We start from the raw sequence: 14978 nt of genomic DNA, 5'->3' as shown, positions 1-14978 counted from the left end.
CTCAGATACTTCCTAGCTGTGTGATCCTGGGCAACTCATGCCACCCTGTTTGCCTCAGTTTCCTCATCTGTAAAATGAGCTGTAGAAGGAAATGGCAAGCCATATTTTTGCCAAGAAAACCCCAAACGGGTCTTGAAGAGTTGTACATGACAAAAAATGACAGAAGAATAACATAGGCAATATATGGTTTTCTAAGTCAATATATGGCCTGTGGAATGATATTATGTGTCTTTAGTGACATTTCTTTCTATTTGTGTTTGATACTAATGACTTGGAATATAGAATCCTGGAATGCAACAAATTTTAAGCATAGATGATTAGAACCAGAAAATAATAGAGAAAATATTAGTTCACTTCTCTCATTTAATAGAAAAAGAAAAATGAGGTCCATAAAGCTACTTAGAAGCAGATGCAGGGGCAGCTAAGTGGCACAGTGGATAGAGAACAAGCCCGAAGTCAGGAGAAACTGTGTTCAAATGTGGCTTCAGACTCTTCTTAGCCATGCAAACTTGGGCAGTCATTTAACCCTGTTTGCCTAACCCTTGCCCTTCTGCCTTAGAGTTACTAAGACAGAAAGTAAAGGGAAAAGAAGGAAGGAAGGAAGGAAGGAAGGAAGGAAGGAAGTAGGAAAGAAAGAAAGAAGAGGAAGGGAGAAATGGAGGGAGGCAAAGAAAGAAAGGAAAAAAGAAGCTGATCCAGAGTCCAACTGGGAGTATCCCCAATCAACCAGTCAAGAAATACTTTGTTCTACCTCACTGCTATCATAGTGAATTAAAATGGAATATTGCAGGCTGGTTCCTTGAGCATTCCTGGTTGTTTGCCCTCTCAAAGATACTTTGAGCATGATCTGATTCTATCTTGTATCAGGCCAGTTACTTATATTTGAGTGTCAGTTCAAAGGGCCCCACCTCCACCCCCGGAAGGATATATAAATTTTTGGAGCTTAATGGGGAGTTCTATTTTGGTGAGCCAGGAAGAACTTGGCTCTCACCCTATTTGTGCATGAGAGACACCAGCATCATATGACCCCTCCTGCATTTCGATCCTAGCAAGCTCCAGTGGCAGGCAGAACCTCACAGCTTACTGTCAGCTGCCTGTCTTTCTAACTCCGCAAGCGCTGGGGTCTCTACTGAAGAGAGTGAGTTGGAGCCGGACTGGAAGAGGCTTTGTCTGAATAGGTCACAGCTCATGTTGTAATGCCAGAAGAAACAGGTACTGTCAAAGTGTACTCAGTGGACTTGGGCCAGTGGCAGGGAGCTTTGGGTTTTTTCAAGAGGCAGTCTGGTAGGGCCGTGTAAACAGCCCAGGGCACAGAAAACCTGGGTCCTGGGATCTCTCTTCTGGGTTTCAAAGCCTGGTGATTTGTGCCATTTGGACTCAGAAGGCTCAAATCCTTGTTCTGATGCTGTTTAACTGTTTGACCCTGGGTCAGAGGATATAAATGAGAAGTGAATTTAGACATTGTATAGTTTAATCCTCCCTAAACCTCACAGTTCTCATCTGTAAAATAGAGATAATACTTGCCCTTTCTTCATCACAGCTCTGTGGTGAGGATTTACTAATATAATGTGTGCAAGATACTTTTTTTCTTAGAATCAATACCCTGTATTGGTTCCAAGGCAAAAGAGTAGTAAAGGCTAGGCAATTGGCATTAAGTGACTTGCCCAGGGTCACACAGCTAGTAAGTGTTCAACCCAGGACTTCCCATCTCTAGTCCTGGTGCTCAATCCACTGAGTTACCTAGCTACCCCCCTGCAAGATACTTTAATCATATAGCACTACGTAGATGTAGATTGTTTAAGAAATGCCATTCTAATTCTCAGAGATTATTGATCTGGGCAGGAGAAGATCTAGACTCTGGTTCCAGCTCTGCCTTTTAACAGCTCTTTGATCTTGGTCATTTGACTTTTCTAAGCTTTAGTTTCTTAATATAAAAAAATGATTTAACTGACTTTTTAAAGATTTCTTCGCAATCTAAAATCCTATATATCATCTCTTGTTATTCATTTCCTCTGTAACCTGTATATAATGTGTTTGTACATATTTATTTGTATGTAGTCTCCCCCATTAGATTATAAGCACCTTGAGGGCAGGAACTGGCTTGTTCCTCTTTCTGTTTGCCTAGCCCTTTGCACAATGCCCAGCAAATAAAAAACTTAATAAATATTTACTGATTGATTGACTATGAAAAAATGCTTTGAGGACAATACAAAATAAATGAGCAATGTTCTTTTAGTTTTGTGAGGTTCTAGAGTTAGTTTTGTGTTATTTAGATAGTGGATGGTGAGCCAGCCTCAGAGTCAGGAAGATCCAGGTTCAAATTCTGCCTCTGGTCACATAACTGGCTGAGTGGCCTTGATCAGATGACCCGAGCCCTCAGTGCACCAAACAATTAAGAGAATAAATTGCAGGTTAGTTGTAGATTTGCTTTGGTAGAGGGAATACCCTCATCCAGGGTTGTTTGTATGTACCATACATGTACCAATGTATGGACCAAAAAAATTTTTTTTTCTAAATCAGAGAATTTGGGCATGAGGGAGGGGAAAGCAGACATCTGTTATCTAACTCCTGGTTTGAAATAAGAAAAGGAAATTTTTAGAACTTAACTATTTAATAGAAAGAAATACCACAGGCTGCCCTCAAAGGCTTAGAGTAGTGTTTTTGTTTGTTTTGTTTTTTAGGTATAGCCATTAAAGCTAAAAATTCCCCATAGACTTTGGCACACCCAGTGTTTAAGAAGATAAGCAAATCCTATAAATACAGTCAATTAAGAGGGTAATGAGAGGGTAACCCTACTGACCAAGCATTAACCTGCAGGGAATATCCCAGGAAAGAACTAGGAATCTCCCTGCAGCCTCTGGAATTTGGGCTACTTCAATCAGGCAGAGGAGATGAATGAAATATTTTCAGACAAGAAACTAGTTGTTTGGGCAAGCATGCCCTGAAGCTAATAAATTGAAGCTGAAGTGAAATATAACTATGGTAGGGCAGTCTGGGAAAAGACTGAATGATCTGGGTTTTAAGGTAGGACAAGCAAGAGTTAAGTAGGAGACAGATTTGAGCTTAGTATCACGAGTAGCTTCTCTAGTTAAGAGAGAGATGTCAGACAGTTGAACATGCAAGTTAAGGAGAGAGAGAGTGGAGATCTTGCCACCCTTTGGTTCTCTCAAGTTCCCTGGCAGGCAAGAAGTGGGGTAAAAGCGAATAAGTGGTACCATCCTAAGAGGTTTGGAATCAGAGGCCCTCAGCTGGAGTCTTGTCCTTGTCTTTTACTGTATGTGATCTTTGTGGCCATTAATGAGAGGGTTTGGACTGGATAGGGGAGAGTTCACTTTGAGCTCTAAATTCTGTTATTATTTGAATAATGTAAGGTTGTGTTTGCTTTGTTTATCCAGTCATGGACTTCCTGACTGAGTGAGGTAGATGTTTTCTGCGCCCTTACTATAGAGAAATATTGGTTTTATGCCTGGAGGGCAGTGAACTGTTGAAAAATATATCTAATCAATACAGGAAACCAATTTTAAAAATGTGAATGTGTACATGTGCTAATGTATGAATTATCTGTAAAGACTTAGAAATTATAATATAAATCATTTAAGGTAGATTGTATCTTTTGATTCGGGTAGTTTTTGTTGATTTAAATAATTCATAGTGCCAGGTTACACAGTCAGTAAGGGGTTTGACCTGGAGTCAGGAAGATTTAATTCAGATATGGTCTCAGTCACTTACTAGTTCTGTGACTCTAATCAAGTCACTTAACCTTTGCCTGCCTCTGTTTCCTCAACTTTAAAACTGTATGGGGATCATAATAGCACCTACTTCTCAAGGTTATTATGAGGATCAAAGTACTTAGCCCAGTTCCTGGCACATAGTAGGCATTACATAAATGCTTATTCCCTTCTTTTTTCTCTTCCCCCAAGAACTCCTCTCAAGAACAAGAATCCAAGAACAAGAAGTTCCCCCCAAAACAAAAAGTGTTCAAGGTGTCCCATGTACCCTCTTTCATCTCTCTTCTCTAAAGAGAGAATTTTCTTCTATAATACTTATAGTCATGGTCCTAGTGAATGGATTTGTTTGTTTAGAAAAAGGGGAAAGAAAGCAACTGACTGAGGAGGAGGAAAAGAGTTAGAAAGACATAGAGTGAAACTAGGGACACGTAAGTGAGCCAGAGACATGTAAAACATGGTTATTTACTAGGTTCTTTGAGGAATGTTCATTAAATTACTTGATTTCCCTTGGCTCTGTGGGCTTCAGCTTAATATTAATACCTTTTGAAATGGCAGTTGTCTAGTTAACAACTAGTTCTGCTACTCTTTGATCTTTTTTTTTTTTGAGAACCTCCAGGACTGCCTCTGTAAAGGGCATGACACTAGGGTAATCTCTCTGCTATGGACCAATGGGGCATTGGGCAAACCTGGGATCTGACTGTCCTTCTCTTGAATTGTTCTGTATAAAAGTTATGTAGGTCCACATCTTATCTCCACTGCTAAATTCTAAATTAAGTTAATGGTTTTTGTGAAGTTAAATGGATTAATTCAGGCTTGTTATGCAGAAGCATTATCAAATCTGTTTGGGGGACATATTCATCCCGTGAGCTGGTGGTTTTTCTTCCCTTGACTTAGAGCAGTGGTTCCCAAACTTTTTTGGCCTACCGCCCCCTTTCCAGAAAAAACATTACTTAGCTCCCCTTGTCACATACTATCACCGCTCCCTTATAGTTATTCACCGCCCCCAAATGCGCCTGTGGCCATCACCGCTTCCCTGGATTGCTGCAGCCCCCACCAGGGGGCAGTGGCACCCACTTTGGGAATCACTGACTTAGAAGAACAGTTGGCTTGATGACTGGTCATATCTGGAAGTACAGATTCATAAATACAAAGAAATGTGGGCACAAAGGGGCAGCTAGGTGCCATAGTGGATAAAGCATTAGGCTTAGAGTCAAGAAGACCCTGAGTTCAAATTTTGTCTCAGATACTAGCTGTGTGACTCTGGGCAAATCACTCAACCTCTGTCTATACCAATTTTTTCTTCTGAAAAATGGAGATAATAACAATACTTTCCTCCCAGGGTTGTTGTAAAGATCAAATGACATGTAGTACAGTGCCTGACAAATAGTAGGTATGTACTTGCTTAATAAATTCCCTTTCCTTCCCCTCTTTCCTTATTTGGAAGTATAGGAAGAGATAATGGAAAGATAGCTGAATTGAGGGTCAGAAGCTCAAGGTCGGAATTCCACCTTTGCATCTTCTAACTGTGTAAACTTAGGAAAATAATTTGACTTCTCTGGGTCTCAGTTTCCTTCTGTAGTTAATGAAGCCAAACGATTATCTCTAAGTATTATTGAAGATAATTGAGGGGATTCAGGCAGCAAGTGGTTAATTGTGGGAACTCAGTGAACCACACTCATTCCATCTTGTGACTCAGTTCTGGAGTCAGCTTAGTTCCCTTTCTATTCAGTTATGAGCCTAATTGTGCCTTGTGAGAAAACTTTATTCAGTTCTGGGAAATGGAAGAAAACATTATTGCATTGTGTGAACCTAGCCCTGCTGCCTGGGAAACTGTCTGGGACCACCTGTACATGCTCTTTACAGACCCTTTACCAAAGCCCTAGCTTATGCTGACCAGAAACACAGTCAGAACCTAAGCCTGATGTAAGGAGTTTTCTCACAACTGTACTTCTCGAGCAATCCATCTGTTTTCTCTGAAAACTGGCTTCATCTGATTAATCAGTTATTGTTTCCATATTATTTTTTAAACCCTTACCTTTGTATTAGAATTAATACTGTTTATTGGTTCCAAGGCAGAAGAGCTGGAAGGGCTAGTAATTAGGGTTAAGGGGCTTGCCCAGGATCACACAATCCACAATTCTTTGATTATTTCCTTGGGTAGGAGTAGGATGCCTCTTTTCCTGAATTCTTGGAATTGAACCTATTCATCCTTGCCCCTTCCCAACTTGGAAAATCCCTGATGTTTCATCCCATTAAAAATCAGATTACCTAATGCTATATTGTTATCTTTTAATTCATTGGCCTTTTTTAAATTAATTGTTTTATTATATAAAAGTCAGTATCTTCCTGTATTCCTGGTCCAGCCCTAAACTGAGGAAGGGGTTTGGTCTCTATTTGTTAGGCAGTTGGTATACATTGCTTAAGAAATAGATATGCTCAAAAGATCAAACCTTTTTTTCCTCTGTCATTTCACCTTTTGCTCTTTATAGTTCTGGCTCTAAATCCTGTGATTTGGGGGGAAATAAGAAGACAGAACAAATCATACCTTGTCCTTCATTGCTATAATTTTAGTGATATGAATAAATGTACATTATTTGTGTGCAGTCAAAAAATGTAAAAGAAAAACACATTTTGGTTGTTGTTATTCAAATTACTTTACATACCATATTTCACTTGGTTTTCAAAATGACCCTAATAATAGGGGGTGCAAGTAGCCTTATTTTACATTACAGCCATGAGGAAGATGAGGTTCAGAGTGATTCTGACTTGCATTGTGACATAATTACAACAAAAAATTGTTATACCTGAGATTTAACTTTCAGGATAAAACTTCAGCCAAAAAAAAAAAGGGAGTAACTGATATTTTCCCATAGAATGCTTTCACTTTATCATGGCATTTTTTCTCAAATTTTTAATTAATTAAAACTCTCCATAATGTCATTAGTAAGCACTTTCTTAACTGATACAAATCTCAACATAAATTGAATTGCTGTCACCCTCTCCTCTTCACCTCCTACCTCGGTCATTTATCATCTGTTAGGGAATTTCTGCTAATAAGTCACTTGGGATTTAGCTAGGATGGTCCTCAAATTCACTGTTGGCCATTATCAAAGTCCCACTTGAAGGATCTCTGACTGGGGCACCTATCTAAGGTGATTTCTTAGGACTTGGGATCATCTTCACAGCCTTCGCAAGATGTGGGAGGAGAACTTTAATGGAGATGTTTTAAGTTTAGAAACTTGAATTTCCAAAATTATTTTTTTCTCATAAAACTGCCCCAGTAGGTATCAATATAGACTGAGATATAGTTTATTTTGTGTATATTTGATTTTCTATTCTCTCCCCGATTAGACTGTAAGATCCTTGAAGGCAGGGACTGTATTTTGTCTCTTTTTGTATCCCTAGTGCTTAGCTCAGAGCCTGTCATATAAGAGGCATTTAATATAAGTTTATTGAACAGAATTGACTGACATTTGGATTCTAAAATCCTCCTCCATTGTTAATTACAGAGAAGAAAGATATTTGAGCTAACTAAGAAATACAATTTTGGAGTGCTAATGCCACACTCCATATATTTATGAAAAAAAATATGAAATAGTTTTAATTGATCTCTGGACAACTAGATAGTACAACATAATGCAAATCACACCACAGGATATCTGAATTCTATTATAAATTCTGCCACTATTTCACTGTTTTGTCTATATAAGCCAATTAGTCCCTCCATGAAGACTCAGTTTCCTCAGCTGTAAAATGAGAAGGTTAGATTAGATGGTCTATCTCCAAGGGCCTTTGTGACTCAAAAGTGTTCTATTCTGGTAGATGGAAAGATTTTTTAGGATGGCTCATTGGTAGGTTAGAGAAAGTCATTGCTATGATAAGGACGTATTTGATTCAGTTTCACTGAAAGACTATATGAGAGCTAGCTAAATAAAAAAGGTCCTGTAATGGCTGACAGATATGTGCACGTGATTATCTTTTAAATTTGGGACTAGAGGTAGAATGGAGATCCAGAATAACAGTCTGAGTTATAAGGCATAATCAAACAAAAGCCTAACCAAACATTCCCTCTATGTGACAAGCCATCATCCAGTCTTTAATTGAAGGACTTCAATAACTAGGAACCCCTATCTCTTGAGGTAGCCGATTCTATTTTTGAATAGTTCTAATTGTTTCCTTGTCTCCAGCCAAATGTTACTTCCTACCTCTTAGTTCTGCCCTCATGGGCCAAATCCAAGTTAACTTCCTTTTCCACAGATGGCCCTTTGGACAATTGAAGACAACTGTTATATCCCTTTCTTGGCCTTTTCCTTTCCAGGTTAAGTTCCCTTCTGATGAACATTGATTATGACACGAACTAGAGTTCTTTTAAAGTCTTGGTTGCCTTTGTCTGTATACTTTCCCCAACTTAACAATATCCATCCTAAGATGGGATGTCTGAAACTCAACATCATATTCCAGATTTGGGCTCACCAGGCCTTCTACAACACCTCTCTTAATTAAGCCCAAGAAGAAGGGTTCTTGGACATCACCTCAATTTACTCAAGAAACATCAATAAGAAACCTCTGTCTTGATCTTTCTTGAAGAGAAATTTCTAGCATTTAAAAGGCTCTTTAACACTGAGGGATTAGATGTACAACTGAGCCCTGAACATAACAGGCATTCAAATACACACATTCATTTGAATTACAATAGTTGGGACCTTATTGCCTGGCAGTGTGTGGCCCTCCTTCATTCTTTTATTATACTAATCTAAAGAAGAAGAATAAATGGTTATATGGGTTTTGTTTACCCAGACATGGACTTCCCAACTGAGTTGGGCAATACAGTTTTCAAAAGTGCTTTTATGGCAAGCTTTTGGGAGATATGAATGGAGCCTCCTTACTTAAATTCAGCATGCTATTCAGATTTCAAAATGTTCATTCAAAGTTGGAGCAAATCTCAAAATCATAGGTCTGAAGCACACATATGGTGACAGAATTATGGCTTATTAATAATCAGGGACAAAGAAACATTTTATTATAAAGCTCCAAGCAAGATCTGAACATTTTTTATCAAGACTTTTACCTTCCATCTTAGCATCAATATTGTAAGGGCTAGGCAATGGGGGTTAAGTGACTTGCCCAGGGTCACACAGTTAGGAAGAGTCTGAGGCCAGATTTGAGCCTAGACCTCCTGTCTCTAGGCCTGACTCTCAATCCACTGGACCACCCAGCTGCACCCCTTACTTAACATTTTAAGACAAGTTTCTGAGCAAAGCTGGCTATAAGGTTGGCATATTAAAGGCTAGAACATAGTCTGAGAGGCAAAAATTCAGACCAATGCAGATAAATTATAGGAAGACAGATTTAGGGGCTAAGGAAGACATTCCTAATTCAGATAGTTGTCCAACAAAGAAATGATTGACCTCTTTAGGTAGGGAGTCCAGTGATCCCTGGTCAGAGATTTCACAGAAGGAATATGTTTTCCAGCTATGAGGCCAAACCTTATGGCCTTAATGACATGATATTTCTAGACATCAGTGACATTCCTATCAAAATCAACAATCATTTATTGGGGATATTGTAGGGCAACTTTGGCAAATCTGTGGCATACCTGTTGGAGCATGCAGGAAGGGGCTGCTCCCCTTTCTTTTTTTTTTTTAAACCCTTACCTTCCATCTTGGAGTCAATACTGTATATTGGCTCCAAGGCAGAAGAGTGGTAAGGGCTAGGTAATGGGGGTTAAGTGACTTGCCCAGGATCACATAGCTAGGAAGTGTCTGAGGCCAGATTTGAACCTAATACCTCCTGTCTCTAGGTCTGGCTCTCAATCCACTGAGCCACCCACCTACCCCTGTTCCCCCTTCTCCATGTTTGCCTGAGGACATTTCTCCTATCCCCTGTCCCTCCGCGCAGTAGCCCAATGGGAGCTTTTCCTCTCTCCTCTGTCTGGGGTAAGGCAGAGGGTCTCACATGAGGCATGAGGGTTGCAGTTTGGGCACTCAATTTCTAAAAGGTTCACCATCACTGTGACTACACAATGAATAAAAATTGAGGACTATAACACTCACTAGATTTCAACTTGACATGGGACAAACTTCCTAGCAGTCAGAGCTATGTAAAAATGGAATGGGATGCCTTTAAAGATAGTGAGTTCCCCACCAGTGAAGGTCTTGGAGAAGAGGCTGGACAAGTATTATTAAGGATGTTTCAGGCAAATTTCCAGGTAAACTGAACTAGATGTCTTCTGAAGTCCCAAATCTGAGAGTCTATGGCTCTCTGAAATGGAATGTTTACAAATTTATTTTTTTAATTACTATTTATACCAATTTCATATAAGAAATCTACCAGTGTTAAACAATAATTTGGGTTTATACCGGAATGCTAATAGAGCTGGAATAGATCTGCATTTATAATAGCATATTTACAAGCTAGGCTCCAGATTATCTTTCTTTTTTCTTTCTTATTTCTTCTTTATTTCCATACCTGTCGCTATCATCTTTGTTTCTTCCTTCCCTCTTCCCAACTCTGCATGAGCTCATAGCTAAGGATCATGCTAGGGGGACCCAAAAATATGACCCCTGAGCATTGGTGGAAGATATTGAGGCTGCCCAGCCCAGAGAGATGAAAACTTCCAACAGGAGGAGAAAATATCATTCTCTTTTAGTATTTGCAGTATAGTTTTGTCTAACAGTATTTTAAAAAAAACCCTAGGCTAGGGCTGGGCAACTGAGGTTAAATGATTTTCCCAAGGTCACACAGCTAGGAAATATCTGAGGCCAGATTTAAATCTAGGATCTATCATCTCTAGGCCTGGCTCTCTATCCACTGAGACACCTAGTTGCCCTAATAATAGCTTTTTGATTCATTTTGCTTGATCCTAGAGGGCAAATGGAGTGAAGTAACAGCAAAGTAGAAGTGTGGCCAATTTAAGGGAAAAAGAACCCCCGAAACATCTAACAGAGTTGTCCCACAATGTAATGAGGTAACAATGAGGACAGTCTCATCATTAATGTGTTCAAGCAGAGGCTAGGATAAACTTGTTAAGGATTTTGTAGAGAAAATTACATTTTAGTATGTTTTGGGACTGAACACTCTCCTAAGTTTCATTCATATATGAGCTTCTGAGGTTCTTGTGAAGGGAAGAAGTGATGAGCCAACACTCAATTTCCCAGAAGCTTTCTTCTCTTGATTTCAATGCAGTGAATGCTTTAGCTGTCCTGAGATTGGAGCGATCTTACTTCTTGATTGTGGCCTATCGTGGCATTATGGTGTGCATTACTGGCAAATAAATTCATGTCTCATGCTGTCTGATTGCTGCCTCATATTGGGGTCACCCCAAAACTCAACAAATCAAGACACCCAAGAGATCACCACGGAGCAGGAGGCAGCAGCTGCTCCTGATTTTCCTTACCATTCTAACCATTAATCTTAAGTTTAAAATTTGGTCAGTCTCAAAGGGTGTGGATTTTGAGACTTCTGGTGATATACATCAGAAGGTGCTGGATTTCTGGAGAATGGTTTCTGGTTGGTATTGCAAAATGTATGGTTTTGTCACTGGCTGACAATATGGCCCATGTCTGGGCTGGATTGCTTTCATTAGTATCATAGGTTTTGGAACTCAAAAAACTTAGATATATTTCATCTTCCATCTTCCTTGTTTTGTGGCAAATCATTATAACAACTCCCACTTAAATAGTTTCAAGTTTTAAAAAACAAACACTTTCCTTACAACTAGAAGAAAGAAGTCATAGAAAAAGAGATTTGGAACCTCATTGCTTAGTCCAATCTTATAGTCCAATGTTATAGATCAATGGTTCCCAAACTCTTTTGGCCTACCCCCCCTTCCAGAAAAAAATATTACTTAGCGCCCCTGGAAATTAATTTTTTAAAATTTTAATAGCAATTAATAGGAAAGATAAATACCCCTGTCACCATCACTGCCCCCCCCTATCGCTGCAGCACCCACCAGGGGGCAGAGGCACCCACTTTGGGAATCACTGATATAGATGAAGAAACTGAGACCCAGGGTAACTAAGTGATTGCTCAAGGTCACTCAAGTAGTAAATATTAGAGGCAGAATTTGAACCCAGGTCCTCTAGTTCCAGGACCAGTGCTCTTCATTGCACCATGTTGGTTCTTTGGATGTCTAAAGCAAATATTATTCCAATTTTGCAGATTTGGAAACTGAGATTCAGAAAAGCTACTCAACTTGGGAAATCACTTAAACTCTCTGGACCTTGGTTTGCTCATCTTTAAAATAAGGGATGTTACAATAAATCTTCATACTGAGAGATGCACTTTGAAGTGCAAAAAAATCTGAGCTTAACTATTTATTGGCAAAGCTAGAAGTTACCAATGATAGAGGTCAAGGGTCCTTCAGTAACCAAAGACCCCTAACAATTAAACAGCTCTTTTATGCATTTTATTGGGTATATGAGATCCAAATATGCCCCCTGAACTAAGCCTGTGATTGATTCTTAATTATTCTATCTGACCACCTGACCATGAGTATTCACTCATCATGGCAACTGGAAAGCCCAAATCAGGACAACATCCTCTTGTAAAAACCAACCCCACAGTGCCCTCCCAGAAAAGGGACTTTACAGAGTTCATGATGTTGTAAAGGCGGGGCATAAACTTAATAAACCTTCTGTAACATTCTCCAGAAGGTTCCTCTACTCACTACACTCCAATGGAGTCCAGTACTAAGCAAACATCTTGACATCAGGTTAACTTGTCCTCCATCTATCTTACCTTCCCCAGCTGACATTTGGTTTGTTTACTTGGTTGGTGATGGTTGGACCACAAACCTGCGCAGTAATTCTTTAAGCCTTAAAACTTAGTTACCATGATAAAATTTGGTTATAATGGTTACTAATATGATTAACAAAACTTTTAACTACAAATCACTAATTAATAACCAATAATCAATTTCATAAGGATTAGACTAGAAGGGCCTCTAATATCCATTTTCACTCTGGATCTGATCAGTTAGGGTCAATAGACTTCACATATAGTAGTCAAACATTCAAAAAGTATTTTCAATATTACTAAATATTTCCTTGCATTTATGTGTGGGCAGTTAGCTAGGTGGTACAGTGGATAGAGCCCTGGGCCTGGAATGATGAAGACCTAGGTTCAAATCCAGTCTCAAATGATTTAACTCTATAATATTGGGAAAATCACTTAACATCTTTTTGCCTCATTTTCCTCACGTGAAAAAATGAGAATAATAATAGCACCTACCTCCTAGGCTTGTTGTGAGAATACAGTGAGATCATATTTGTAAAGTGTTTTGCAAACTATAAGGTGCCGTATACATTCTAGCTATTATTTTTAATTTTAACTTTTTAAACCATTTCATAATTTGCCAAGTATTTTTACATGATACTCATCCTCCATACTCTTCAGGGAAAGCAAACTAGGGGCCACAGAGAAATGGTTACTGGCCCAAATTCACACAACTCATAGTGGTGAATTAGGTGTTGGAAATAGGAATTGGACCAACATCTTAATGCTTATGGTCCAGCACTACGGCATTCTCCTTCCTATTGTTTGTTGATTGGTTCACTCTGTGGCTATTGTTGTTTTATGGTGAGTTCTCAGAATAAAAATGTGTATTTAACAAATACTTGTAGAATTAAATATAAAGTAGAAAAGATGGTAAATTCCCTCCTGGGTATTTGTTAGATCCACAATTTACTGCCAAGTAAAAAACTTGTTCAGATAATACTAGGGGGAATTTGGGCAAATGTCTTAAAGGCTGTGGAAGGTTTTTGTTTGGACAGTGGCAAATAGGGCCCTTCATTATCTAAACCTCAAATTTCTTCCTTCCAAACTTATCCTTTATATATACTCAATATATACTCCACACATCAAGAAGGTAAATCTCCTGCCATCATTTTTAGTCAGGAAGCATCAACGATTGGGATAGGAAATAGACTGAGTGAGATTTCTTTGGTTTAGAAAATTAACTCATTCAGAAACTAACTGCCTCTATACTCAGTACCTAGCTGTATTTGCTACCTTTTCATTCCCTGTCCCTACCCGTATCCCATTTGATTTGGTATGTAGAGCTCCTCTGGACCTTATGGAGGAAAAGCTACTATAAATCCATGTTCATCAGATCTGTAATCACATCAGGACTTTTGCGTGACATTATACCATTGGTGTACGATCTAGGTCCTGGCTGAAACCTTTCAGCCTCCTAATTATATGTTTATGTTGTTCATATAATGGTGGGCTACATTTCCCTTTTTAAAGCCCAACTAAAATGCCTCATCCTCCCACAGACTCATAGAATCTCAAAGTCTTCCCTAGAAGCCACCCAATCCAACCTGTACCTGAACAAGTCGCTTCTGCACAGAACCTTTGACACATGGTCTTCTTAGTCTTCATTTAAAGACCTTCAGCAATGGAAAGCTCACTACATCCGAAGGCAGCTTACTGCCTAATTAGAATTTTTTTCCTTACATTGAGCTGAAATGAGATTCTGCAGCTCTTGCTCATTGCTACCCTTTAATATTAAGCAGAAGTTGTCTCATTAGGAGAATTGTGCCTAATTCCTTCAGTCTCTCCCCATGTGGCATGGCATCTAGTCCCTTCATCATCCTGGCCTCCTTCTGGACACACTCCAGCTTACTAATGTCCATCCTGAAATGAACTGATCGTGATGCTCCAGAGTTGGCCTGATCAGGGCAGAGGGCAGCAGGACCACGTGCCCCATGTTTCAGTGGCTACATTTCCTATCCTTCATGGTCCAATTCAAAGGCCTCTTCTAGTAGACAGTTGATAATCAAGCCTGGAGTTCAGTCTACTTGGGGAGACAATGTGCCCAGAGGCAATTGGGTAGCACAGTGGATAGAGCACTGGACCTGCAATCAGGAGAACTTGAGTTAAAATCTGGCCTCAGGCTCTCAGTCACTGTATAAGCCTGGGCAAATCACTTGACCTCTGTCTTCCTCAGTTTCTCCATGTGTAAAATGGAGGCAATAATAGCAATGACCTTCCAGGGTTATTGTGAGGTTAAAATGAGATAACAATGTAATAATGGAAGGGGATTTGCAAACCTGAAGGCATTATATAAATGCTTGCTATTTATTATTTTACAAAGCCAAATAGGTAGTAAGCAGCAGAGGTGAGATTTGAACCTAAGTCCTCCAACTCCTGAACTAGTGTTCTTTCCACCATAATGAGCTGCTCCCAATATACCAGGCTATAGTCAGGGAAGATTTTAAGGAGGATGAAGGATTTGAGCTAAATCTT

The 14978-nt window shown here is 39.3% G+C and overlaps 1 protein-coding gene across 1 annotated transcript in view; it reads left to right on the top strand.

The window, feature by feature from the left end:
• Positions 1–1135: 1135 nt before the first annotated feature.
• The window catches only part of ABLIM2 (actin binding LIM protein family member 2), a 242968-nt gene continuing 229125 nt past the window's right edge, over positions 1136–14978 (top strand). The window contains exon 1 of the mRNA XM_044681548.1: positions 1136–1212. Within this exon, the coding sequence (XP_044537483.1) occupies positions 1197–1212 (16 nt within the window). The 5' untranslated portion in view covers positions 1136–1196. The remainder of the gene's footprint in view (positions 1213–14978) is intronic.

The sequence above is a fragment of the Gracilinanus agilis genome, chromosome 6, assembly GCF_016433145.1.
Source record: "Gracilinanus agilis isolate LMUSP501 chromosome 6, AgileGrace, whole genome shotgun sequence".
Lineage (NCBI taxonomy): Eukaryota > Metazoa > Chordata > Mammalia > Didelphimorphia > Didelphidae > Gracilinanus > Gracilinanus agilis.
The sequence above is the reverse complement of the archived record's forward strand: the minus strand, read 5'-3'. Positions and strand labels throughout refer to the sequence as shown.